This window comes from Phoxinus phoxinus (assembly GCF_949152265.1).
Source record: "Phoxinus phoxinus genome assembly, chromosome: 15".
In the NCBI taxonomy this organism is placed as follows: Eukaryota; Metazoa; Chordata; class Actinopteri; order Cypriniformes; family Leuciscidae; genus Phoxinus; species Phoxinus phoxinus.
Genome location: NC_136890.1, coordinates 20,670,137 through 20,695,547, shown reverse-complemented (window position 1 = coordinate 20,695,547; position 25,411 = coordinate 20,670,137). Strand labels below are relative to the sequence as shown.

At 39.0% G+C, this 25,411-nt stretch overlaps 2 protein-coding genes across 2 annotated transcripts in view; one reads left to right on the top strand and one right to left on the bottom strand.

The window, feature by feature from the left end:
• Positions 1 to 7,480: 7,480 nt before the first annotated feature.
• Positions 7,481 to 8,849, bottom strand: LOC307012307 (uncharacterized protein). The gene is made up of 3 exons (XM_079638824.1): positions 8,397 to 8,849; positions 7,904 to 7,935; positions 7,481 to 7,781 (listed from the first exon to the last, which is right to left on the bottom strand). Exons 1-3 carry the CDS (start codon positions 8,440 to 8,442, stop codon positions 7,527 to 7,529), a joined length of 333 nt encoding a protein of 110 aa, XP_079494950.1. The 5' UTR covers positions 8,443 to 8,849; the 3' UTR covers positions 7,481 to 7,526.
• Positions 8,850 to 16,216: 7,367 nt separating this feature from the next.
• sema3bl (sema domain, immunoglobulin domain (Ig), short basic domain, secreted, (semaphorin) 3bl) overlaps positions 16,217 to 25,411 on the top strand; it is a 33,052-nt gene continuing 23,857 nt past the window's right edge. Inside the window, exon 1 of the mRNA XM_079638322.1 lies at positions 16,217 to 16,584. Within this exon, the coding sequence (XP_079494448.1) occupies positions 16,491 to 16,584 (94 nt within the window). The 5' untranslated portion in view covers positions 16,217 to 16,490. The remainder of the gene's footprint in view (positions 16,585 to 25,411) is intronic.

The following is a 25,411-nucleotide window of genomic DNA, read 5'->3' as shown; positions in this document are numbered from 1 at the left end:
TGACCACCTGAGGAAAACACAGACTGTGGATGCTTTTAAACGAGGCCTTGAAACCCACCTTTTTAGGAGAGCTTTTGATTGAACTCCCCTTTTTTCCTGTTTTATCTGTTTTTAATTTAATAAATTTTTTTATTATGTAGCACTTTGGGATTTACTTAAATATAAAGTGCATTATAAATTTAATTTATCATTATTATTATAATTATTATAATTGGGGGTGGGTGGGTGTGTGTGTGTGTGTGTGTGTGTGTGTGTGTGTGTGTGTGGGGGGGGGGGGGGTGTGTGGGTGGGGTGGGGTGTGTGTGTAAGAAATATAAATTAGTGTACCACTCACATTCTATTTATGTTTGTGTTGCTGTTGTGCCTGCATGTAAAATGATTTATCTAACCCTATTTCTCTCTTTTTCTAATTTTTCATGACAGTCAGAAGGAAACAAATTAATAATAATAATAATGAAAAACATAATCATGAATACAGAGACAAAGCAGATACAAGATGAAACCCATACATTCCTGAAGAATTATGTTATTTTCACAAAACTAAGAAGATCAAGTGAAGATGAATTAAGCTCGATAAGGTAAAATCCTTTTTGACAAAGCAAATCTTCTGTCAGCAGTAAATATCATTGAAAATATTTCAAAGTCTCACTAGAAAAATAACAGAGCGATCAGACAGCCCAGAAAGGAAAACATACATCTGTTTAAGACTATATAGATTATGATAGCAGCCTTCATAATGCACACAGGCCATATAAATTAAGCTAAGGTGAGTTTCTGTGGAGTTTAACGTGAACTTATCTCCTAACTCTTCCATTAAATCAGGTTTTGCTTGGACTCTAGGGACGTTTTGAAGGCGTGGTTCGAGGTGAATGATGTTCTGATGTTTGTGTGACTTTGTATAGGGGTTTTGGAGCTGACAGATAGATTTGTCTTCACAAAGGAGTAGCTGTTTAAACAGATGAAAGACAGGGCCGAGGCCTTATGCGTACTGACTAGTGTGTGTGTGTGTATACGTGTTTGTGTGTGAACGATAAAGCTTTAATATAGCTGTAGGCCTATGTATGAAGAATGAACTTCATGAGGAGAAGTCAAAGTACACAAACTTGAAAATGAATACAGTTTGTATGCGTGTGTTGTTCAGCCCCCCCCCCCCCCCCACACACACACAAAATGTCCCCCACAAAGATGGCAATATCCAAAATCCTAATCCTTGTGGGGACGTTTTTTGATCTCCATCAGGAAAACAGGTATTAAATAAAACAGAATGATGTTTTTGGAAAATTTTAAAATGCAGAAAGTTTTCTGTGATGGGTAGGTTTAGGGATAGGGGATAGAATATACAGTTTGTAACGTATAAAAATCATGCATGAATCATGTCCCCATGAAATATAAAAACCCAACGTGTGTGTGTGTGTGTGTCAGTCAGTCTGTCTCCTTTACTCAGTATGAGTCTGGGATTTGCAGTGCATGTGGAAAAATAGCTATTGTGAAAGTTTAAAGGTCACTGGCTGCAAGGTGAACGCCAATGATGCTATGCCAACCTCCTGATGCTTATTGGTCAGCTGCCAGATGATTGCCGGGATGCTGCTGGGTCATCTCCACATAGTGTTTGTGATTGCTGGGCCAGTGCCATGTAAAAGAACATTTTGATCAATGGCCGCTGTTGGAAATACCAGATTTTGACTGGGTCCATGCCAAAAAGCCAAAGTGTGAGTGAATGTGGATGGTCCATATGTGTTGTGCATAGTGAGATAAATTGCTTTTTTTATTAAAGTTAAAGTACAGAATGTCACTTGCAATGGTGCTTTTTTAAAATAGTGCATTGGATTAATTTGTTGAGTCTTGGCGGCGGAGTAAAATGTCATGAGTTTTGCATTTGAAAAATGTACAAACCATCTGCTTCAATATATCGCACAGGTTTTGTCTTTCTCATCCCTCTTTTTCACTTACCCTTTGTCCACAGGTAACACAATTCCTCTTGAAGAGGTTATGTGGTTTTAACCTTTGACCCCATGACCCTTGTTAGTGGGTCCTCGTTAAGTTGTGAAACGATTGGCTGTTTGTGGTTCTGTGGATTTCGGCGGTGATTGTAGTTCAGCCACTGAACCATTCAGAATGTTTTGCTTGTAGGCTTTTAAAGCAGTGCAAGTGTGTGTTGTGTGTATATTTTGTATAGTGGTTTTGGCTCTGGCTAATCTACTCATCTCTTGGGAGTCTGGACCCTGGACTGTGTTGAGAGTGTGGTGCATGTGTCCATTCTTGCCTGTTAAGAGTGTGTGTGCACAAATGAAAAGTGTGTAGTTCATTTGTTCATACCGTTGAGATTTGTATGTGGTCATATAGGTTTAGAAATGTTAATACATTTTAATAATACTTAATACCTTGCTGATTTTAAGAAGCCTGTGCTTGTTGGATAGTAGCCATATACTAATGCATGTGTGAATGCATCTAATAGACGCAGTGTGTGTTCATGTGTCCGACTATAAAGTCCCTGCTGTGGCTGGTTTGAGAGGGTAATTGGTGGTAATTGGCAGTAAATGTCCAGGAAGCACAAAGACCATTTCAGCTTTAATCTATAAACAAAACTGCCAATACTTTAACTATGTGGGTCCAACGTATAAATGACCTCTTTGTGTTGGTGGATGACTGACTGTGTATGACTAGTTATGTGTGTGTATATGTGTGCGTTTGCCTATGGGACCTATTGCCTTAAAGTCACACTAAGGGATTAGGACCAGGCGCCATATGGAAATAGGAAATTAGCCTGAGGCTGTGTGTGTGTGTCCAGAAGGCTTTGTAGAAAGTGCATTGGTATTTCCATTGAGACGTTAAGGCATAGCGCACAGATTCTTGACGGGAAACAGGCTTATAGTGGACCTGTGCACGTAGGTTAGGGAGTGACTGTGTATATTTATTTGGTAGAGAGAGAGGCATGGTGTCCTCATGTTATTTAAAACATTATGTGTTCATTTACTCACACTCATGTTATTCCAAACCTGCATAAATTTCTTTCTTCTGTGGAACACAAAAGAACACATTTTTATTGTTTTTGGTTACATGCCTGAAATAAGGTCTGCGGTTAACACAAGCTCAACATATTTTCATGTTTTATTCTATGACATAAAGTACATCAGTAATAGCCCATTTTTTTTTTTTTTTTTTAACTACGTGTCTCGAAAAAGGCGTTTGCTAACCAGTGGCTACATGGGACTAGAAGCTCTACGGCACATTAGATGTCATCATGATGAGCAGGAAAACTCACTAGTCTATCTTTTACAGCATTGTTGTGTTTATACTCATGTTCCTGCAAACTATTCCAACTTAAGCTTTCCAACTGGTACATTTTAAGAAAAGATTGCAAGAGTTTTTGGAAGGTTAGTGGTGGTGACATTGAAGTCATGTGACCCAGGTGTAGTTCTTTCATAGTCTAACTGCACCTTTTTACTTCTTTTACTTTTTTAGCTGATTTGACTACAAAATTCATACAAGATTATCATGTTTATTAATGAGAACCATTGGTCACAGCTTATTTTCTGCAACTATCCAAAAGTCAATGAAGAATCTTCTTGGCCTTTTGTCGAGGTAACCAGGGTGATGCTCACTTTTGAGTGGCAACTTTTGTATAGTAATCATTTTTGTATCCATACATTGTGGGTCAGCAGCCAATCAGAAAAGAAAAACAAAGCATTAAATGTCATGTGAAGCAAGCGTTAGTGGTTATTACTTTCTTGTTTTGCGGCCAAATTCCAGCCTGAATTGTATTGTTCTCTTTCAAAGTAAAACCCATACGACAATAATCAAAGTGAATAAAATACAAAAATAAATGAAAAAGGAATGGGACTCTTTTGGAGGAGGTGGTCTTGGGTTCTGGTAAATGGGTTTGGCAGCTGGTATACAGTAGGTGGGGCAGACTGAAGTTTGGATCATTATTAAGGGTCTTTTTGAGGAGGCTATGGAGTTATGAGAAGGTTTAGAGGTTCATTGGGGGCAAGTGTGCTCCTTTAGAGGAGGTTTGGGAATCAAACACTTATCTAAAATAAATCCCTGTGTTTTAAATAGGAGGAGGCTGAGAGAAAGGTATTTGTATAAAATAAAAGCAGGATTAAGGTGAGGTCTGGTCTTCATTGGGTTCAGACAGAGTAGCAGAGCCTAATAAAACCCTCTTGATTGTCTATAAGCTTTATAACACCCTAATTTCCTCACACATAGATGGACACACACAAACACAGACAAACATTCTCTTCATGATCTTCATGTTTATTTAGTGTGCTCAAATTAAAATAGCGCAGGCCAGCTTTGTTCGATGTCTTTGCTGTATACATCCGAACATACACTGCAGGCATATATCACCATTTTATGTGGCATTCCCATGAACACACCCACAAACACACAGATATTCTCTCGGTGGACATCTGCAATGGCTTTTATAGCAATATAAATCAATGTGATTCATTTGTCATGTTGCTGAACTTTGTGTGTGGGGTGATTAAGTCAGTAAATTAATTGGAGACACACACACGCACGCACGCACGCACGCACACACAAACACACAAACTGGTGTTTTTATGTGCTTTATTTGGTGTGTTTCAATATCTGTGGTTTATTGACTTGTTACAGGGATAGTTCAATCCAAAATAAAAATTCTGTCATCATTTACTCACCCTCAAACAGTATAATTTTCTTTCTTCTGTGAAACACGATAGAAGATATTTTGAAGAATGCTGGTAGGAAATAGTTTTGGTGGCCATTGGCTTCCTTTGTATAAACAAAAAAGAAATTTCCTAATATATATTTATATGTCCCACAAGAGAAAGTACGTCCCAGACATGAGGGAGGGTGAATGATCACAATTTTCAAATTTTGGGGAACTATCCCTTTAATGACTTACTGTAAATTTTGTTACACAAAGCTATCGTATGACTTTAGAAGACTTTGAATATAGTATGTACCACTTTTATTACTTTTTTATGGTGCTTTTCTGTCCATTTAGAATGCTTTCATTGTAATTGCATGGAAAACAGTTTCCTTCTTTATTCTTTCCTTCTTTTGTGTTCTGTGGAAGGATGGATGTCATACGGTTAGAGGGTTGACATGAGAGAGCTATTCAGCTACTAAAACCTTTTCCACACAAACTTTAGCTGTGTTAACAGTTAAGACAGCAGAATTGCTGATGCCGATACAGACTCCAGAGGCCCCCAAAAGCCAAACACAGTAACCGGATCAACCACAAAACAAAACTGACCTAAAGCCAGGGAAAGATGTAAGGAAATAGAGGGAGGAAACAGGCTGGGGAGGAGGTAAAACAAATCTTTTCATCCTTTCAGTCACTAATTTCTGTTCAAACTGAGCAGGTGGCTCTGGATGGTTATAGCAGAGGACAGGGATAAAAGAAAAACAGAATGAAGGATGAAAAGAGGAAAAAAGTTCAAAGTGCTTGCACACACACACACACACACACACACACACACACACACACACACACACACACACACACACACACACACACACACACACACACACACACACACACACACACACACACACACACAAAACCATTCAAAATGTTGGGGATCAGTCAGATTTGTATGCTGACCAAGGCTGCAGTTATTTGTTAATTACAGTTTTAAATGTTTTTATTCTTATATATTTTAATATTTTTTGAGGGTGAGCAAAAACACACCGTTTTGTGCCTGGCCCTTTAAATGCAAATGAGCTGCTGCAGAGGGCGGTTTATTCCTGTGATGATTGAGGAAAGATTTCCAAGAAGGTAAAAAAAATTTTTTTTCAGCAGCCATTTATCCGGTCTTTATAGTGTCACATGATCCTTCGTTAATTATTCTAATGAATTATTACATTTCTTATTATCAATGTTGAAACCAGTTGTGCTGCTGAATATTTTTGTGGAAACCGTGATACATTTTGAAAAATGGAAAGTTCAAAAGAACAGCATTTATTTGAAATACAGTAGAAATCTTTTGTAACATTATAATGTCTTTGTCACTTTTGATCAATTTGAGATATTTTATTTAACAGAATTCACTTTCCAAGAACTACAACGAACGGCTTACATACATGAACGGCTCGGACTACCTCTCATCCCAAGGCGTCATGTACTGACGCTTTTGACATAATAGCTGTGTCCCAATGTGAAGGCTGCATCAATCGAAGGCCGCGGACTTCAAATTATGCAGCCTATGCGTCCTTTGATTGTAGCCTTCGTGGAATTTCCTAATTGCGCAACCAGGTGTTCCCGATTACAGCTCCAGGCGCCAAGCAAAGGTGCGAGAGTACAGCCATCCTGATAATTCATTTGATATTTGAGTACACAGCTATGGACCCAGAATTGGCTATTGCCCTTTTTATGTTTTATATTTCATTGGAGAACATGGTGAGGATGTTTCAGGTCTTGTACTTTCGGCTTAGACGAAGGTTCAAATGTTCATTTATAATTACTTTGATGCGATTTTATAGGCTAGTGTATTCTTTTTATTATGCACATAAATGGACCTTGGTACATACATTTACACAGATTTTCAACGCTATTTGAATATAAAACCCAGTTGAATATAAAAAAGTCCAGTGCGAATGTTACTCCCGCTCGTCATCGGCAGCTGTCACTGTTGCTAGGCGACACAAGCTACACCGGTCCGAGCGCTTCAGATGCGCCCTTTGAAATGGGACGGAGCTGTAGTTAGCAACAACTTGTTAATATTGTGACAATAGGCCTACATTTTGTTACTTTCATTGTCAGAATAACCAGTGGTGGTAAGTAAGGAACTACAAACTTCGTTCATGACAAGGAGGTTTTTTCCCTGCAGAATACACTTTTACTCTTGAGACCTTTAGGCCTACATTAGAGTAACGTTATGCAAGATCATTTTGCTTTACTAAGGTTTGAAATATATGACTAGTAGTTTTTCCCCAATGCGGTATTAGTGGTTATTAATAAAGCGTAATAAAGTATCTCAATATTTATTTCATGAGTCAGCCCTGCAAACCGGTTGGTAGAAAACTTAGTGGATAGTGGAAATATGCACTCAAACACTCAGAGACCATCAGATGAAATCCCACCAGCAGGAGGCCTTACCAGGGGCTCTATTGTGGAGCCCGTCGCGGTCCAGCAGCTCACCAGGATCTCCCACTCAGCTCAATACAAGTCTACATCATTCTTTCTTATTTTATGTACTGTAAATTTAAATGTGTATGTTGATTTTGAGATTTTTTAACGTATGTTGTAAATAGTTGGGGGGAAAAAAGGTATAGAATCATTTGTTTCATGTAAAAATTATGACTGTCATTACAAAAATAAACTATGTCCAGAGCAATGAATTTTCTTTTATTTACACATTTAAAGTTGCATAAAAATAAATAAATAAACATATTTTTTTCCCTTTTAAAAAATATAAGTTAAAAAAAGTTAAACAAATATATATAATATTCTCAATCATTCTTTCAAGAGAAAACTCTCTCTTTTGCCTGTCCATCCTCTCCTGTGCTCTCCTCGCCTCTGCAGTCCCATGTCTTCTCTAATCAAGTCCAAAACTCGTCCTCTCGGTCTCTTCTTCGTGGTGCTGATGCTGGTGCTTGTGCTGGTGCCTCTGGCTCCTCCTCACCGTGGGCACCCACTGCTGAACTTGACCCTGGTTTGTCCTCAGGGATTGAGGCAATGAGGACAGGGAGTGCCTCTGTCTCAACACCTCATCCATGAGGACAAACCAGGGCCAAGTTTCAGCAGTGGGTTTTCCACTCACACCCTCACCTGTCCCAGGACACTTGCAATCCTAAGGCAGAGCAAATTAACCATGGCTTGTTAACAACAACAGCACAATACATTTCAGCTAAGATGTGTGTATTAACTTTCTTACTTGTTTTTTTTTTTTTTTTTGGCCTGTATGAGAGTTACCTTCCCCAGCAGACCCATTTTCTCCAGAATTGCTATAAAAAAGCAGAAAAGGGTACATGAAAAATTAAAACCTTAAATTATAGTTAAAGGTTTTAACCTTATAGTTAAAACCTTTGTAGACGTAGCTTGCATGACACCACTACAAAAACACATAAAAGTAAAACCCCATTGCCTTGTCTACTGCTTTTCTTATTGTTGTGGGCTTTATAGGGTGAGTGATATTTCTTATAATACACAAGTGAGACAGACTAGTGCAAATATTACAATAAAAATTTATTTTATTTATTTATTTAATTGCAATTTAATAAATTGAGCTGTCTGCTCCTTGCTCCCTGAAACAATTATTAAACTAAATATTAGGACAAGTTGTATACCACCTTACAAATGAAGCCACGCAATGGTGATGAATGAGTTAAGATGAAGTTTATAAGAAAGAAAAACTTGTGGCTTTTAACTCACTAGCTATTTGAGTAAATGAAAACATAATACTTACATTTAAATGTGAATTTGCCGTCCACCACCGAACTCTCGGCCGTCATTTTTTATAATAATAATGCTGTCGTCACCGGCGCGCGATGGCTTATGGGATAGAATCAGGCCGCAAGGATCCGTTTATGCATCCTTTCTTTCACGGGGAAATGAAGGGTGCATTTGGCGTCGCTTTTGAATCAGGGTAGCCTTCGTCGCGCCGCGATGACTCAACCGGCCTTCGAATACGGCCTTTGGACGATGCCGAATTGAATTGGGACAGCCTTCATCGCGCCGCGGTGACGCAATCGGCCTTAAAATGCGACCTCCAGGTGTTCAGCCTTTGAATTGGGACATCCTTCGTCGCGCCGCTGTGACGTTTCGTCGTGCCGCTGTGACGCAATCGGCCTTCAAATACGGCCAATCGGCCTTCAAATACGGACTTCGGAGGCTGTAGCCTTCACATTGGGACACAGCTATAAGGCTTGTTTGAGATTAGCAAAATCTGCGCAGAACCGATCACCGGTGATCAGCGCGAGATGCATGCCGGTTAGAAATGTGTTCGACTGCGGTCCGCCTTGCTCTGATGTCATGCCGACGTATGTAAAAAAACTCTCGCGAGCGCAAGGCACACCTGTCGGATTCTGCAGTTGCGCGCAGTTGCTCTCCACCGACTGCGCTGATCAAAAGCATGATGGGAAACGACTTGCTGACGACACAGCTTAATGCTCATTGGTTTAAACAACCGTGATGTATTGTTCTCTTTTAAAATTTTGATTTTAAAACTCTGATATCATGTTTTATGTGTATAATTATGTGTGAATATTCCCGAACTCTCTGACAGTGCGATCTCTATATGGATTATGTGAACACGTTTGTATTAAACGTATGGGAACACGTTTGTATTAAAGAAAAAAATGATTGATAAACACGTATTTGGAATGGAATTAAATAACCAGTGATTTGGGTGTCTTGTTCATTATATTTATTTTCATATAAAAGCAACAGAACTTAAATTACATCCAGTTTATTAGCAACACTGTGCACGAGCGTGAATCCCGTGAATCCCGCGATATCCATCTTTGATCTCACAGGTGTCAGATCCACTGCGAGAAGAGAAAACTGTCCCGCTTGCCTGCGCTTTTTTCACTCCTCCCCTCACTGCAGCTGCCTACTCTCGCATACATTTCAGGCGAGGCAAGGCGCATCTCAAACAAGCCTATAGTCTACATCCAACGCACATGCCACCCTTTAGCGTCAATATGAGACGCAGATAGATATGGGCCAGAAGGCGCCTCCTAGCGGTCTAACCTTAACCCTACCCCAGACCTAAACCTAACCATAACCGAACAAAGCTCTGTGCGTGTCATATTGACGCTAAAGGGTGCCATGTGCGTTGGATGTAGACGAAATGTCAAATGTGTCAGTATATGACGCCCTAGGATGAGAATGCGAGTGTTGTCATGTTTTTTTCACCCAGGAATAAGTTTGTCCTAAGGCTGATATATTTAGGCTGAAAATATATTTTAAACAATGTTCCTAACCTCAACGTTTGTCTGTGCACACTGCACATTTTAAGGAGAACAGCAGACAGACAGAGTATAATGCAGGCTATGCGCACAAGCTTCTCCTGAAAGACAGCCCTTGCCATTTTGTTGGACAATCAGTTGTTTATGGATCACAACTTGTAAGTATGTCTTAATATTTGTAGTTGTGTTTTTTATTAACAGTTTGATAACTATGATAGCTAAACGAAGGTAAAAGCTTTGCCTCTACTAGCCTGCTAACTAACGTTACAGTAATGTGTTACAGTAATGTGTTGTATCGTCTGTAAGGTTCACCACCCCTTAAATTATTCATGATTTTGTGATGGATTACTGTTTGTATTACCATAATTTTCCGACAAATATGATTAAATGGTGGATAACATAGAGAAAAAAAAAAAAAAAAAAATATAGGCCTACTCTGAAACGCCCTGTGAAATCGGTGCTTGCAAAGTCCTTGCATGAAATCCGTTCAGCATAATCCTCTTTGCCCATTAATATTGTCAGAGTCGAAATGGCTTGAAATTGACTCCATCGTTAATATTTACATCTGAGTAGAGCTTGTGGTTATGATTGAAAGGGTGGGACATTCCCCGAAAATGTAATAATTAATAATCATGCATAAAAGCGTATTTATTATTCAAAAATATTGACCAATCAGTATCAAGGAGGCTTTTCCACAGTTTCTTAGTATAATTTATTTGACAGAAAAATCATTCAGTTAATAATAGCCTATAATCAGCATGTATTATTCTTTAATATATTCCGCATTTTCAGCTATGACTGTTGTGTCAGCATTAAAAACACATCTTCAAACACGTGCATTCACGGTCCAACAGACTAAACATGGCCATTGTTTTGCACAAACTTAAATATTTATGCTTACCCATTTTTCTCCGAAATCTACATTCACACACCTGCAAACATACAGACCGGCACTCAAAGCCACACAATTATCTTTAAACATGCTCATTGTTGTGACAGTTATGATTTATGAGCACCAGGGGTTTGAGGGTAAACAAATAAATGCAGCCAGAATGTGCAGGAGGTCAAAAGCCAAGAGTGTAGGAGGTCACAGTCAATGACAATGTCACTATGATCATCTGTGTCAGGGTCACAACCCTAACATGCTTGACCAATCACTGCGAAGCATCACGCCCTTTCCAGACTGCAAGCTGAAGCGAGGCCTAGTGAGTGCGTGTTAATAGATTTCACCACTAATCACATTATACAAAAGAGTTTTATGTTATCACCTCCTCAAATTTACAATTCACAATTCAGGGTGTAATGTACTGTAGTTTGGGGTTTGAATGGTCATTAATCTTTCTACTGGCCAGGGAAGGTTCAAGTTCTTGTGTAACCAGCCATGCGCTATAAATTCACCCTATTCTGGAGACTTCCTCTAATCTCTGTCATCATGTCCCACACTAGAAACACATGCACGCAATATACAGTATACACACACTATATATGTCTGTAAGCGAGCTAGCAGTGAATTGTTAACAAATAAGTGTGTGTGCATGTGCTTCCATGCATGTTTACTCATTGTCATAGCTGTTATCGGTCTGTTATCAGAAATAGCTTGAAGTCAGGAAAGGGTGGGATAGTATACTGCATATCCTCAAAGAGAAAATAAGTCTAATGAGAAAAAGAGCAATGGAAGAGAGCAGAATGAGCGCTGTGTCAGAGGTCACAGTACAATCAAGACTTTCTATAATTTACCCTTTTCCTCTTCATGGTGTCAAAGGTCAAGCCCCAGTAGGGATTTGGGGATACCTCATTTCATCTGTCTAGCAAGTGCTTTACACACTCTCCTTGGTGAAACAACTTGTCGCTTTTCTAGCCTTTTCATTCTAGTCCTCTTTCTCTCTTCTGTTCCGTTGGTCTGAAACCATCTAACACCGTGTCTACACCGGACACAACCATTGACGCCTCATTGCGCTGCACCACAACAGCTAAAAGCTTGCTACACTGGACGTGATAAAGCGACAGTTGCAAATCCATTTGTCCATATGAGAAGTATCGCAAGTACTAGGAGTATGTCATAAATACTGTAGTTTACTGTCTGGAGTTTGTCGTGTCGCGCCACATCCAGACAACATCACTTTAATGGATTCTATAGTCTTCTAATAGTCTTTTGTCGCATTGCATCACACTGCTCCCGTCCGGTGTAGACACAGTGTTACTGACTTAAATCTGCCATCTTTATATATGTATATATGTTTGAATGTAGAAAATGTAGGCTAATTAAATGCATACAGATGCATTACTGGTCTACACTACTAAAACATTTAGATAAGGCTAAGAAAGAATTGGAGGAGCTAAACCTATAGAAAGGCACATGCACCATGTTAAATTTGTTCTCTCGGCCCACCAACATACTGGCTGTCAGTCTAAATCATTGCCTGAATCCTTCTGTATATTTAGACGTGAGCTGCTGTGTTTGGACATGGAATGACTGAGTACGCCTTGCAGACTTTAACTAAGAAATGTCCTAGACAATAAACTAAAAGTCTGTTAAAAGAGGTTCTAGTACTTCAGACAGTTTGCACTTGGCAAACAGTCATACTGTGTCCAAAGTTTCTCCCTATATAAAATACCCCCCCCCCCCTCTCTCTCACCCGTTGCTATAACAGTAACAGCTCTGGAAGTGGTATGCTGACATCATGCACTAATGACGTCTGCATTTTTGCCGTTTGATCATCCTGATCAAAAGATCCCACAGTGTTTTAAACGCTCCCAGAGTTTAGGGACCCCCCACCCGTCAGAAAAAACATGTTTTACAAAAGACACTTTTTGAAACCACCTCCCCAATTCAACCCTTGAGTTAATTAAAATCCTCAAGCCACAACAATAGCACCAAGTGGCAGATCAAGGGAGAGATGGAATGTGGCCTGTTATTTATTCTGACCCTAAAGTCAAAATAATCCGAATCGAATTCTGCAAACAAAACATCCAAGCTCAAACACTTACGGGCAGACTGAGTGAGTGCATAGGACAAAGACTATGAATTTGTGGTTACTGCAAGAAAGCAGGTCATTCCTTGTGAAAACGTTCCGTCTAACAAATTCTAACAATCCTTCTAAATCTAAATATATTAAAACAATGTTTCATGTATAATTCTATGTGGTAATGCTAGACTTTTAAACAATTTGGAACTGCATTTTACTTGAACAGCTTTATGCAGGTACAGTGGGTCAGATCACCAGCAAAAGTGGAACAGTGACTGAAGTTTAAATAATTAAAGCCATTTCTTTCTATGACAAATGGCAAAAGTTAGCCTATAGGAGAAAATAAATCAGCTTAAAATGGTTTTGTAACATGTTAACTGTTTTTTTTTAGCTTGATCGAGGTGTACCTGGTTGATCTTGGTGGCACAAGCTTATACGTCCACCTGATCTATATCATCAAGACCAGCTTAAAGGAAATGGCCATACATGACCAGCACGGTCCTGCTAGAAAGCATGTAAAACCAGCTACTAGCCTATATGCAATTTAATGCTCATATACCCCTAGCTAACTATTTTATGGTTTATGTCATAGCACATAAAAGTATGGTGAGTAATGATCATAAACCATCCAGACTTTTTATTTATCTTTCTTATCTCACATCTTTCTTTATGCAGTTAAAGGGAAACTTCTGTCATCATTTACTCACCCTCACATTGTTCCATAAGACTTTGGTTAATTTTCAAAAGACAAATTAAGATATTTTTTATGAAATCCGGGAGGTTTCTGTCCCTATTGAAAGTTCAGGAAACCAAAAAAGGTCATGACATAAAGACATCGTGGAGAGGGGCCAAGATGGCGCCTATGTAAGTCGTGTTGTTAGTAGCTATTAAACATTAATGTGTAATTCTTGACCTAACGTGTCCTCATGTGAGTACAAACAGTATTAATTGATATAATTTGACTAATTCAAGAACCCTTATTAATGGATTTTTTGAGGATGATGGGTGTCTCCCATACGTACTTTATTGGGAATTAACCTGCTAGCTGAGAAGTGACTGCTCTTGACTTGATCATAATAATTCGGTATTGTCATAAAACTAATTTCCTCCATGTTTCACAATAAATGGAAGATGCTTTAGCAGTGAAACGTGTGCATGATTACGTACAGACACCTATGGAGGAGGATAAAGTCGCTGTTACATAATTTACTTGATACTCCAAGAGTCCACAGTTGAAGATGCGACGCCACACTACAGAGCCATCAAATGCTGTTCTCTTGGAAGCAATTGAGAAGCTAGGGAAAAAACAAGACGATTTTTTTAGAGAAATTGACGGCCATTGTCTCATTGTGAAAACTTTGTCTTATGTAACTCAAGCCACATCACATCTAGGAGTTACAATGGATGCAATCTTTGACAAGGCCGACCTTGCTGTTACTAACTCCAGGTGAAGGATGAAGTCACATCCTTAAAGACCGAAAACAAGCAACTCTTGGGAAAGCTGGGCGAATTGGAGGCGAACAAAAGGCGGTGGAACCTTTGGATTGCCGGTATCCCTGAAATGAAAGGTGAAAATGTAAAGATGGCTGTGATGGAAATATTATGTTTCACTGGCAGATGTTCTCCAATCATCCATCAACGTGGCCCACAGGCTTGGAAAGAAAGGACTCACTCACCCCTGTCGCATTATTGTACAGTTCATCTCTCGTACGCACCGTGGCCGCATTTCGGCCGACGTGAAGCATTCTGAAACTCTCAAACAAAAGAACATCAGGATAACGGAGGACTTAACACAACTTGCAAGACAGAGTATGTTAAAAGGAAAACCATAATTGGAAGTGTATATCAGACGGAGGATTAAATGCTTTAGATTTTGAAACTATTAATAACATATTTAAAATTAACTGGATCTAGCACTGTCTTTGTGAGAAGAATTTTCCATGATTCTTTAGGCCTATCCAGCTCATCTTTAATAAATGTGGGTCTTAACTTTTTACTTGCTTGTGATTTTAAATGCACTAAACTTCAATAAAGTTGTCTAATTTTCACAAACAAGTTTTGGATGCGTGGAAATGGTCTACAAACACAATTTTACTCCCCATTCCTGTGTTATTTGGAATAACCAATATATATTATTTAAAAACAAGACTTTTTTTTTGGAGTGAGTGATTTGACAAAGGTTTAATTTTTGTTACAGACTTATTAAATTAGTCAGGTGACCTATATAAATACAGTGAATTTGTTAATAATTTTGGGACATACAGTATGTATCTTCAAAAGAATATTTAAAATGAATTAATTTCCCCGAAACTTCTTCACCTTATCAAAATTGAAAATATGTGTAATCCTGTAATTAGTTTTCTTCCGGCTCTCACGGTGCGGGGCCTTTCTATTAGGGATAAAAAAATGAATAATCTTTATATTAGAAAAATCTTAAAGACATTTTTTTTTCACCTAAGGCATCGATGAAATGGAAACAGGATTTTCATTACCTTTTTTTCAGAATTGTGATCTTAATTGGTTAGAATTAAGTGTTTTGTATGACTTTGACAATGACATTGTAAAACATCCATATGAATCGAGTGACCCACATCTTGTAAAGAAATGCAATCACTTTAGAAATGCAATCACCAAAAATTCTTGATTCATATGGATTAATTTTACAACACATTTATAACCTTTTTGGATCTTTTAGTTTCGGTTTCCCGGACAGAAGTGGTTGCAGTGGAGGGACAGAAACCTCTCAGGTTTAATTAAAAACATAATGATTTGTGTTTAGAAGATTAACCAAGTCTTATGGGTTTGGAACGAGATGAAGGTGAGTAGGCCTAAATTAGAGAATTTTCATTTTTGGGTGAGCTATCCCTTTAAGCTTTAAACTTTTTTTTTTTTTAAGCTAGAATGATTTATGAAGAGATATAATCTCTCTCCAGTGTAATCTACATAATTTTCCAAGTCAGTGTTTGTGTTCCTCCCTGTGGCGTTTTTCTACAGATGTAATACTAAAGATATGTTGTCTATATAAGGTGTAGCCTAATCTTTTGATGTTTGCCTCGTGAAGCCGCATGGGAAGCGCTCGTGCCGCCTGCTGTTGCTATGGTAACCTCATCACGCGACCGTGACTAGCTACTGTTCGCGAGAGTCAGTTTAGAGCTCTAACTAACTTTACTGAAACGTTGTTTGGAAACGCTTATTGAAGAATATACTTATGTAAAACTAAAAGTATTTCTGAGAACCGTTACCTCGCACACTTGATACCACTACTATGCAATTAGAGGAACTGAACTCGAGTGACAGGCGAGGACCAGGCAGGGGCTCGAGACGCTGAGAGGGCGGGGAGGGTGTTCCTCAGGACTGAACGAACGAAGTACTACACGAGAGAGCGAAGGAAAGAGAGAGACTTGCGCACTTGAACTGGAGCTGTGTGGGAAAATAGCGCACAGGGGCATATGCGAGCGTCTCGAGCTTTAACCTGAGACCTGGGATCTCACTAACTTACTCGGGTCCAGCCAGCATCTTTTTGTTTCTGGTTTTCGTCCAAGCTTGTATAAGGGGAAACAGCCTTGAGTCTTTACAGTTTGAGTAAAACCTAAAGAAAGGTTCATTTGAAGTGATCCATTCAACATGGAATTACCGGTTCTGGTTTTAGTGGCGGTGATCCTGTCTTTCGGGACCAGCACTAAACTGAATGTGCCGCGTCTTCGCCTGTCATACAAAGGTAAATTACGCACATCACATTTATTTGAATGTGTTTAACTTTTATAATTTTTTATTCATATTTACAAACGAAACACAAAGCCAAAGATCTAATGAAAATGTAAAATGACCTGGGTAAGATTTACCCGGTTATTGTGAGGAGATAACACGGTCCAGTGCTTTAAGTAGCTAGATTAATGATTGTTTATTTTCACAGTTTCAGTGTATGTTGCCATCCCTCGTTCATCGTGTGTGTGAATAAGTCTATAGGTTACAGGTGCGAGTGATGACAGAAATGGCAATCAGAATCAGGAAAAAAAGTGTTCGTTGCGAATATGCTATTGTTCACACAGTGTAACGGACGCTTCCATTACTCAAATAGGCAACAGCTCCAGCATAACACAAATCATGGACGTGTGAGAATGCACATACGATATGTGCAGAAAAGAACTACAAGTAGTAGCCTATAGGCTATGAATAAATATGAATTAAAATAGAGCATATTATATTGCACAGTTGAAATACTGTGTAACACTAAAATTTCAACAATGTTTAACATCGTTGTTTAGGCTACATCAATTTAATTTTAACCTATATCTTTTTGTCACAAATAATGTCTTTATTTCCTACTTGGTTGTATGTGTTTCAATTATATTTTCAACATTAGTAGGCAATCAAAGTGGTCTAAAAAAAAAAAGGTGAAAAAACTGATTGTCACTTCTGATTTTTCTAAGGCAGTTTTTACAGTAAACGAAGAGACCTGCACAGAACAATGTTTCCATAAGCTGTTTCCCCTGTCGCTTTTCGCATTTATATTGCTCTCTCCACACATCCTGCTTTGCACATTGAGTATTTTAAGCTTTGCGCACAGCCCCTCTGTGACCTTATCAGATTCAAATCTGAGCGCCCTGTTCAACTCGTTTACAGCGCCGTTTCCGTCTTTGCATGGCAGTGAGCTTCTCTAGAGATGTTGTGGCTGGTCTTTTTTAAACGGTGGGAAAAAGCTACGTCAGGACTCCGGGCTACTGTTTCAGCTGTTATCCAAAACTCCGGGATCTTCTTGCTAGGCTCTCCTGGCGCGCGCTCACCTCCCCGCGGTCAGACTCTCAGCGGTGCGCGAGACAGTTTGCGCTTGCCTCTCTATTACCGGATTTATAGAGTGCAAGGAGAATGTTACAGTGGCCTGGGGGAGTTTGAGATGTTTTAACTCTTGTTGTTAGATTAGACGCTGCAGCTTTAAAATTATTAAAGGAATAGTTCATACAAAAAGGAAAATTCTGTCATCAATTACTCACCCTGATTTCGTATGACTAGGCCTATATCTTCCAAGGGACACAAATGAGGTGTTAAATTGCGGTCTGTTGTCCGCTTGCGAAATCCAGTATACGCTTTTTTTGCCTGATAAATGTATCTAATACCACCACACCTTCATGTAGCCTACAACTTCAGTCTTCAGTGAAAGTTAATTTAATGGGGGGAAAAGGATGCAATGAAAGTGAATAGTGACTGAGGCTATCAGTTCCTAACAATTGGTTTTACAGTTTAAATCTCCATATTAGCCCACATAGGGTTGTTTCAATAGTGTTTTGTAATAATGTTTCATTAACCACATAAGATAATGAAAAAGTTGTGTTAGGAGTTAACCATAGCAACAGACTAACAATAGGCTATTGTGCTTCCAGACAGTGCAAACTAGCATAAAAGGCTAGGCCTATTATATTGATGTATCACAGAAAAAGTAATTGTAAATTTCGATAAAGCTGTTCCTTGAAAGAATAAAGTCGGGATTGGAATGAGATATTGGTGAGCAAAGGATAATTCAATTTTATTTTGGGATTCCTATGCCTTTAAGAGAAACGTTGCTTAACCCTAATTTACCTGGAGGGTACATGGAACAAGGTGGTGGCGTCAGGAAGTTGGTTTGCATTAAGCGTTTATCAGTGCCTCAAAAGTTCTTTTCATGAATGATTATAAGCTTGAGTGGAGTGTCCAGTTTCCCTCCAGCGGTCTGTGTGCGTGACTAGAGCGCATCTGTGCAGAGTTTAATGCGGTCATCTAATGCTCGCCCAGTCCCTGCGTGGAGCTCTGATTGCATGTAATCGGCCTGTGTTCTTCTCCATGGACGCGCTATTAACCTTGATAATGATCAGCCTAGAGATAAGTTCAGTTGGACTAGCTATATATTTCGATTTTCACCACTGATGGGTCTCAGAATGCCTGTTGACCATTCTGCCAACAGCATGCACACACTCATCAAGCTGTCAAAGCTGTATGGATTGGTCGGGAGGGAGCTTGTTATGTTTTGAATGAGAAATGAGGGACGGCCTGTATATGCCAACGGCTGGGCATTAAGTGCGTGTGTGTGTGCAGATCTGTGGGGTCCTTTGGTGAGTCAGTTGTGTGTGCTGATTTAGGAGGAGACAGTTTTTCCAACCAAGCTCCCTCTATCACTTTCACACCCGCATGCATTCATATACGCACACTGGCACACTTTTCAGTTTTATGGTTGAACATACACAGAGACGCAGAGGTGGGCGGGTTCTGTGTTTGTTTTAGTTTACATGAATGAATTAATGAGTTTATTTTTTTAGCATTGCCCAGATGTTTGTGGAGGGTTTTGTGAGGTCTGGCTAAAGAATCTGTCACTAAAAGAATGTTTGATGATTCTTTGGTTTCGTTCACATTCTCTCACTCCCTAAATATTCCCAGCGCCCTGGAACCGTTTGTTTGAGAGAGAAGGCCACAGAGTTTCACGTCTGTAAGATGGATGTTGTGAAACTCTCCCATGAGATTGGGGTTCTAGATTAGGAATTGCTCTAAATATGAAAGGTGCTTTGAGTGATGTTTGAACTGAAACTGCCAGACTATAGTAGCGACGGATTTGGAAACGCTTCCTTTTACCAAAAGCCCAATTAAAAAGATACAGTTGTGCCATTGAGAATATTGTAACCAGAGACGAATCAGGAGAACAACAGCTTGTAGCAAAATATCCATTCTGACACCACAAACTGACATCTGCTTATAACAGCTGAGCATGGCATTCAGCTTGAACGGTCCGCATCTCAGATTCTCTCATATATGGGCTGCTCTATGAATGTGCACAATAATTGAGTGGCAGAAAGTGCTTTAAAGTCTTTTGGTTGGCAAAACAAAGTACCTGCATGATGTTTTTTTCCTGCGATACCAGAAAAAAATGATCTCACAGCACCTTTAAACCATGCGTGGTCAAGGGTAGACCTTTGAAGGGCATTTGCCTTAATCTTTCAGATAAAGATAAATACAATTTATATAAAGTATATTAGCATGCACAGTTTTTGTGTAGTTGATCTGCAATCTTCTGAATGTGTAATTTAATATTTATTATAAATGCACTTCTTTCAAAGCAAGCTCTCAACCCTAAGGTCAATTATGGTCTCAAGTACATGCCAGACAAAGACGAGTTACAAATTGCATTATCTAGGTCTGTAATGGTGCGATCAAGTTCGTATTTATGGGTGGGAAAATCATAATTACGACGTCAGGAGATTACGATGTACAACATTACATCAATTTAATTCTACTTCTACAAAATGATGAATAAAGAACGTGCATCAGGTGTTTTTCTTATGTTTTTATTAAGTTTATGAAGGTGCTTTAAACTGAATTATATATTTTATCGTAATTGTACAATACTGTCGTACTGTTGTAATTTGTACATGCAACTTAGCTATAGTTTTATTGTAAATGAAAAAAAAAATCATACATTTCATACATCAACTATAGCTACAGATGCTGCATTTGTGTTCTCCATGTTTTCTCACTGACACACCCTCAGAATAATCCAGAGTTTCCCACTTGTAATTTTGACATAAATATTTTGCGTAAATAGGATCTTTTCCAGTTCTGACTTCACACATCTTTAGATCAATGTCATAAAACAATACAATTTCAGTCTGACTAAAGCAGTTTTAGATCTAACTCAAATGAAACTTTTAAAGTGCATGTAGGCTAAATCAACTGATTCACAGATTGTGTGCAGGTCCAAGTGGAGTTGGTGTGTGAAGTATGAAGTAGGAAAAAATAGGTGGGCAAAACTGAAACCTATTGAGGGAAATTAATATTGGTCTGAAGGTTTAGCGCAAATGCATGTAGAGTTCACACACATACTTACACACTGATGGTACAGTACACACACACACACACACACACACACACACACACACACACACACACACACACACACACACACACACACACACACACACACACACACACACACACACACACACACACACACACACACACACACACACACACAGAGGAGACAAGAATTCAGTGTTTGTGCTGTGTAAAATGGATGCAGGTGGAATTTTAATGAAAACACACATTCCCTCCATCCTTGTGGAGTCAGTCAAGAGTTTGCGGTGTAACGCGGCTGAACAATGCAGCATTGTGGCGGTTTCCTCCTGCGTTGAGGGGAGTTCGCAGCTTACCGCAATTAGGTCACAAGCCCTGGACGTGATCACACGCACTGATAACGACCACAACAGCTGCTGGTCACTTAAACTATGATTTGATTTTTTAACCCCTTAGCTGATGACTGTCCTGGGAGCCGTCACACGAACACATGCACACTTAATTGCAGCTGTAATGGTCTCAAGCACACTGCACAAATACAGCTGCCCTCTGTACACACTAAATGCACACACACACTAACATATGGAAACATGGCTGCTAAAAGAGATCAGGGTTATAAAGGGCAAAGATGAAAGGTGTCAGAGAAAGTAAAGAATAAAGGAGGTAATTGAAAGGAGGAATGGTGTGGACCGAATGAATTTCACCCACTGTCATATAGAGTGTGTGAGAAAGAATCTTTCTTTTATTCTTTCTTGCTAAATGTGTAAACAAGTCGTGGAGTCTGTGTGTGTGTAGCCAAAGGTGTTTTGTCTAGCTGCTGGAGTCTCATTGTGTGCGTGTGTGTACAGAGGGGAAGGCAGTGACTCTCATGGCTGCTGTCCAGAGGGGTTTGTCTAAACCCTCACGTTCTGATTCTTGCTTTGGGGAGAGAGGGGATCAAGAGAGGCCAAGGAGCAGGAGAAGACAGAGGGACTAAAAGAATGAGATTGACAAAAGGAACGCTGAGAAAATAAGCTAGAAAAAGTGGGTTCGAGGGGGATGAGGGGCTTTTATGAGTTTACCAGTAAGAGCTAGTGTAGCTGGATTTGCCCTGCAGTAACGTGAGTGTGTGTGACAAATGAAGACAGACAGGCAGAGACAGAGAGAGAGAATTAGAGGAAACAGCGCAGATACTATGATACTATAGAGAATTACGTATATGAACATGCATATGCTACCAGTCAAATGTTTGGACACATGTACTTATTCTTGTTTTTATAATAGTGAAGTCATCAAAATTATTAAATAACACAAACAGAAGTTTGGGGAATAAGATAAGATCTCATTTTAAAGAAAGCCTGCTATTATTTGTCTATAGATTCCCGATCTGCACACCTCAACTTTGTGAGCTTGTGATCTGGTAAAACTCATCTATTTTAAAAGAGTAGGTATATTTATACTATAGTTCACTATTTATACACCGTTCAAAAGTTTGGTGTCAGTAAGATTTTTTACTTCAAAAGTAATTAATAAGTGACATGACATATGAAGGCCAAGTGGTAACCCATACTCAGATTTAACCCATCCAAGTTAGTGCACACACATTAGGAACAGTGAGTAGTGAATACACACACACACACACTGCAAACCGTGGCGACACACACACACAGCCTGGGGTGTGATTGCCTTACTCAAGGGCACCTCAGTCATTTCCTGCCAGTATTGAGAGTTAAACCTACGACCTTCGGGTTACCAGTCTGGCTCTCTAACCATTACTTCCCCCTAATACCTTTATTCATCTAAGATGCTTTAAATGAATCAAACTGACATTAAATACATTTATTAGCCTATGTTATAAAAGATTATTTCAAATTAATGATGCTGCTAAACTTTCTATTCATCAAAGAATCCCATAAAAAAGGATTCATGGTTTCCACAAAAATATTTAACAGGACAACTGTCTTAAAAATTGATACTAATAAGAAATATTTCTTGTGCACAAAATCTGTTCACAATATTAAAGTTTATATATGTATATATGTATATATGCTACGTGTCGGGGTCCTGATCAGCCTGTCGGGGTTGTATTCGCTATAACAACCGCCTCGCTCTACATTATCCCGCTTATTACATGGCTACCTAACAAATATATCAATAGTTTGACACAAAATATTTATATTTATAAATACAAAATATTTAAAAACGATTGTATTGCTTCCGCTAAAGAACACCGTGTCCATGGCAACCCTCTGTTTTTCATGGCAACGGTGTGTTATCCTTAGCAGCGGTCTGTTATCAAGAAATAACAGACCGCATTCTACATTAGAATCCAACCAAGCCATGTAATATATATAGGCTATATATATATAGTAAGATAAGATTTAACACATACAAAATAATTTACAATATCACTGTTTTTACTATATTTATATATATATATATATATTGTAAAAACAGTGATATTGTGAAGTATGTGTTCAAAATCTTACCATCCTCCAACTTTCAGTGTAAAACAGAGTGGTGTAAGTGTGTTTTGTACATGATAAGAAGAGAGAGAGAGAGAGCAGTTCTTAACATTGTGTATTCTCAGTGCCTGGGAAGACACCAAGAGATCTTCCTGTCGATGTTCAACTCTGTGAACGCTCTCTCCCCTGCTGCTCACTGCATCAGCCAGTAATCAATTAGTTCCACTACGCAACTGCTGACAGAATCAGCCCAAAGCTACCAAAAGATCAACCTGATACTGATCACACACACACACACACACACACACACACACACACACACACACACACACACACACACACACACACACACACACACACACACACACACACACACACACACACACACACACACACACACACACACATGAGATAAAGTACATACTCACTAGATATTAATGTATCTGTCTACACCAGTGCGGAGTGCATGATTAACTTTCTATGCAGACATGTTTCCTCCTGAGGGTTATGTATTCATCTATTACATATTTATATATCCTTTCTCACTTTCTATCTTTTTTATCTTTCTCTGTCTCTTAATCACATACAGACACACAACCCTTTAGACAAAAATTAGAATAAACGCAATCCTTAAGGCAAACGGCACAGTCGGTTTTACCACAAGACCTCTTCCATTTTCATTCACTTCATTACCAGTAAGCGAAAATCTAAAAGGCAGGCCAGATGCCAACAAGCATGTGTGTTATTAATGGTTTGTTTAAAAAGTTGGTGGTGTGCCACTGTGTAGAAAGCCCACTGATGTAAGAAAAAGTTTAAGAGAAAAAGGAAAGGAATACATTTTCTGTGCTGTATCTACAACATGTGTCACTGCAATTCCAACACACCCTGTAAACTCTGGTTTGCATTTATTTAGCATTTCTCTACTCTTCATCATCCTCTTTTCTCATTGATTACGCAAACACAGATGTGATTATAAGCTAAATGATTAAGATCATAGGGTTTGAAGAAAAAACATGCATCAGTTGAACAGGCCTATATCTTTATGAGGTGTGTCTGTGTGTTGTATGAAGCCTATAATACCTGGAGAAAGCATCCATTAGCATTCCTGTTCATCTTAATGGAGAAGAAAGATGATTTGTCAGCACATGAAGTTATGAAATCCTATAACTGGCCTGCTCTAACCAGACTACGTCAGGTGTTCTGACACCAACAGAACACAACATTTTTAGTTCTGTTCCAAAGTGTTACACATTTACTGGCATCCGTACAGCCTCTTACTGTCACACTGGAGGATGACCACAACTGTGTGTGTGTTAGAGAGCGAGTTCTTGCCAACTCAAATCTCTGCGTAGTGTCGTAATTTTGTCAAGTTTTGATGCCATTAAATTGGTGATTGTGAACTGTTATTTTAACAGAAATTAGTATTTAGACATCTACAGGAGAGAGCCCAGACTACCTGTGTCATTTTTACCATTCTCTCTGAGTGTGTACTGTGAATGTCTGAGAAACACTTTCCCGTAAATTTGGTAATGTTTCTCACCCTCTTCCATTCCATTCTTCCGTAATCCAGACGAAACGCTATACTAATATAATCTGACTGGAGGACTGTTCCGATACCCACACGGTATTGCGGTCTTGACCACTTGAGAGCATGTGCAAGTGGCAGGAAGTTAGTGCTCAAGACTGTCCCAGATGAATGCCAGTGCCCTTAACACACACTAAATTCACACTCTCTTATCCCGCTTCAGAGCTTTATTTGAGGTTAAGATGTTTTGTCTGTTTGTTTTGTGCTGTAGATTCAGTAGCGGTGTTGATAGTAGAACATTATGAGTATTGTAAGTAATAGCTTAAAAAAAAATAAGAATAATAATGGATTACATATTTGTATTTTTTATTTTTATATTTTTTTATATTTTGTTATGGTTAGTAATTGGTTTGTCTTTATTCCACTGTGTACATTTTCTTCCTCATGAGTACTAAATGATTCCCATCTAAAGCACTGTTTACACCTGTTATTAAGAAGCGTTTTCATCAATCCAATCCAGTCGACAACGCAAAATGCAGGTGTAAACGGGGTCTAAAACGTTTTGAGCTTGTCCACTGTGGACCACTTTCATAGTCGAAAACGCATTTGACCAGATTGCTTTCATAGTGTTAATGCTCATGTGGTCGAATGCGTTCGAACAACTCCGACTACTGACCGAATGCGTATAATGAGAAGAGCGAAAGCCAGAAGGGATTTAAACTTTGTCGACTTAATACCTAAGTTTGGTTTCAAGACAGAACTAA

Coding starts and splice junctions, on each gene's coding strand:
- LOC307012307 (XM_079638824.1), bottom strand. CDS start 8,442: ATGACGGCCGAGAGTTCGGTGGTGGACGGCAAATTCACATTTAAAT. Junction 7,936..8,396: donor CGGCAAATTCACATTTAAAT/GTAAGTATTATG, acceptor GCTTTTTTATAG/CAATTCTGGAGAAAATGGGT. Junction 7,782..7,903: donor AAATGGGTCTGCTGGGGAAG/GTAACTCTCATA, acceptor GCTCTGCCTTAG/GATTGCAAGTGTCCTGGGAC.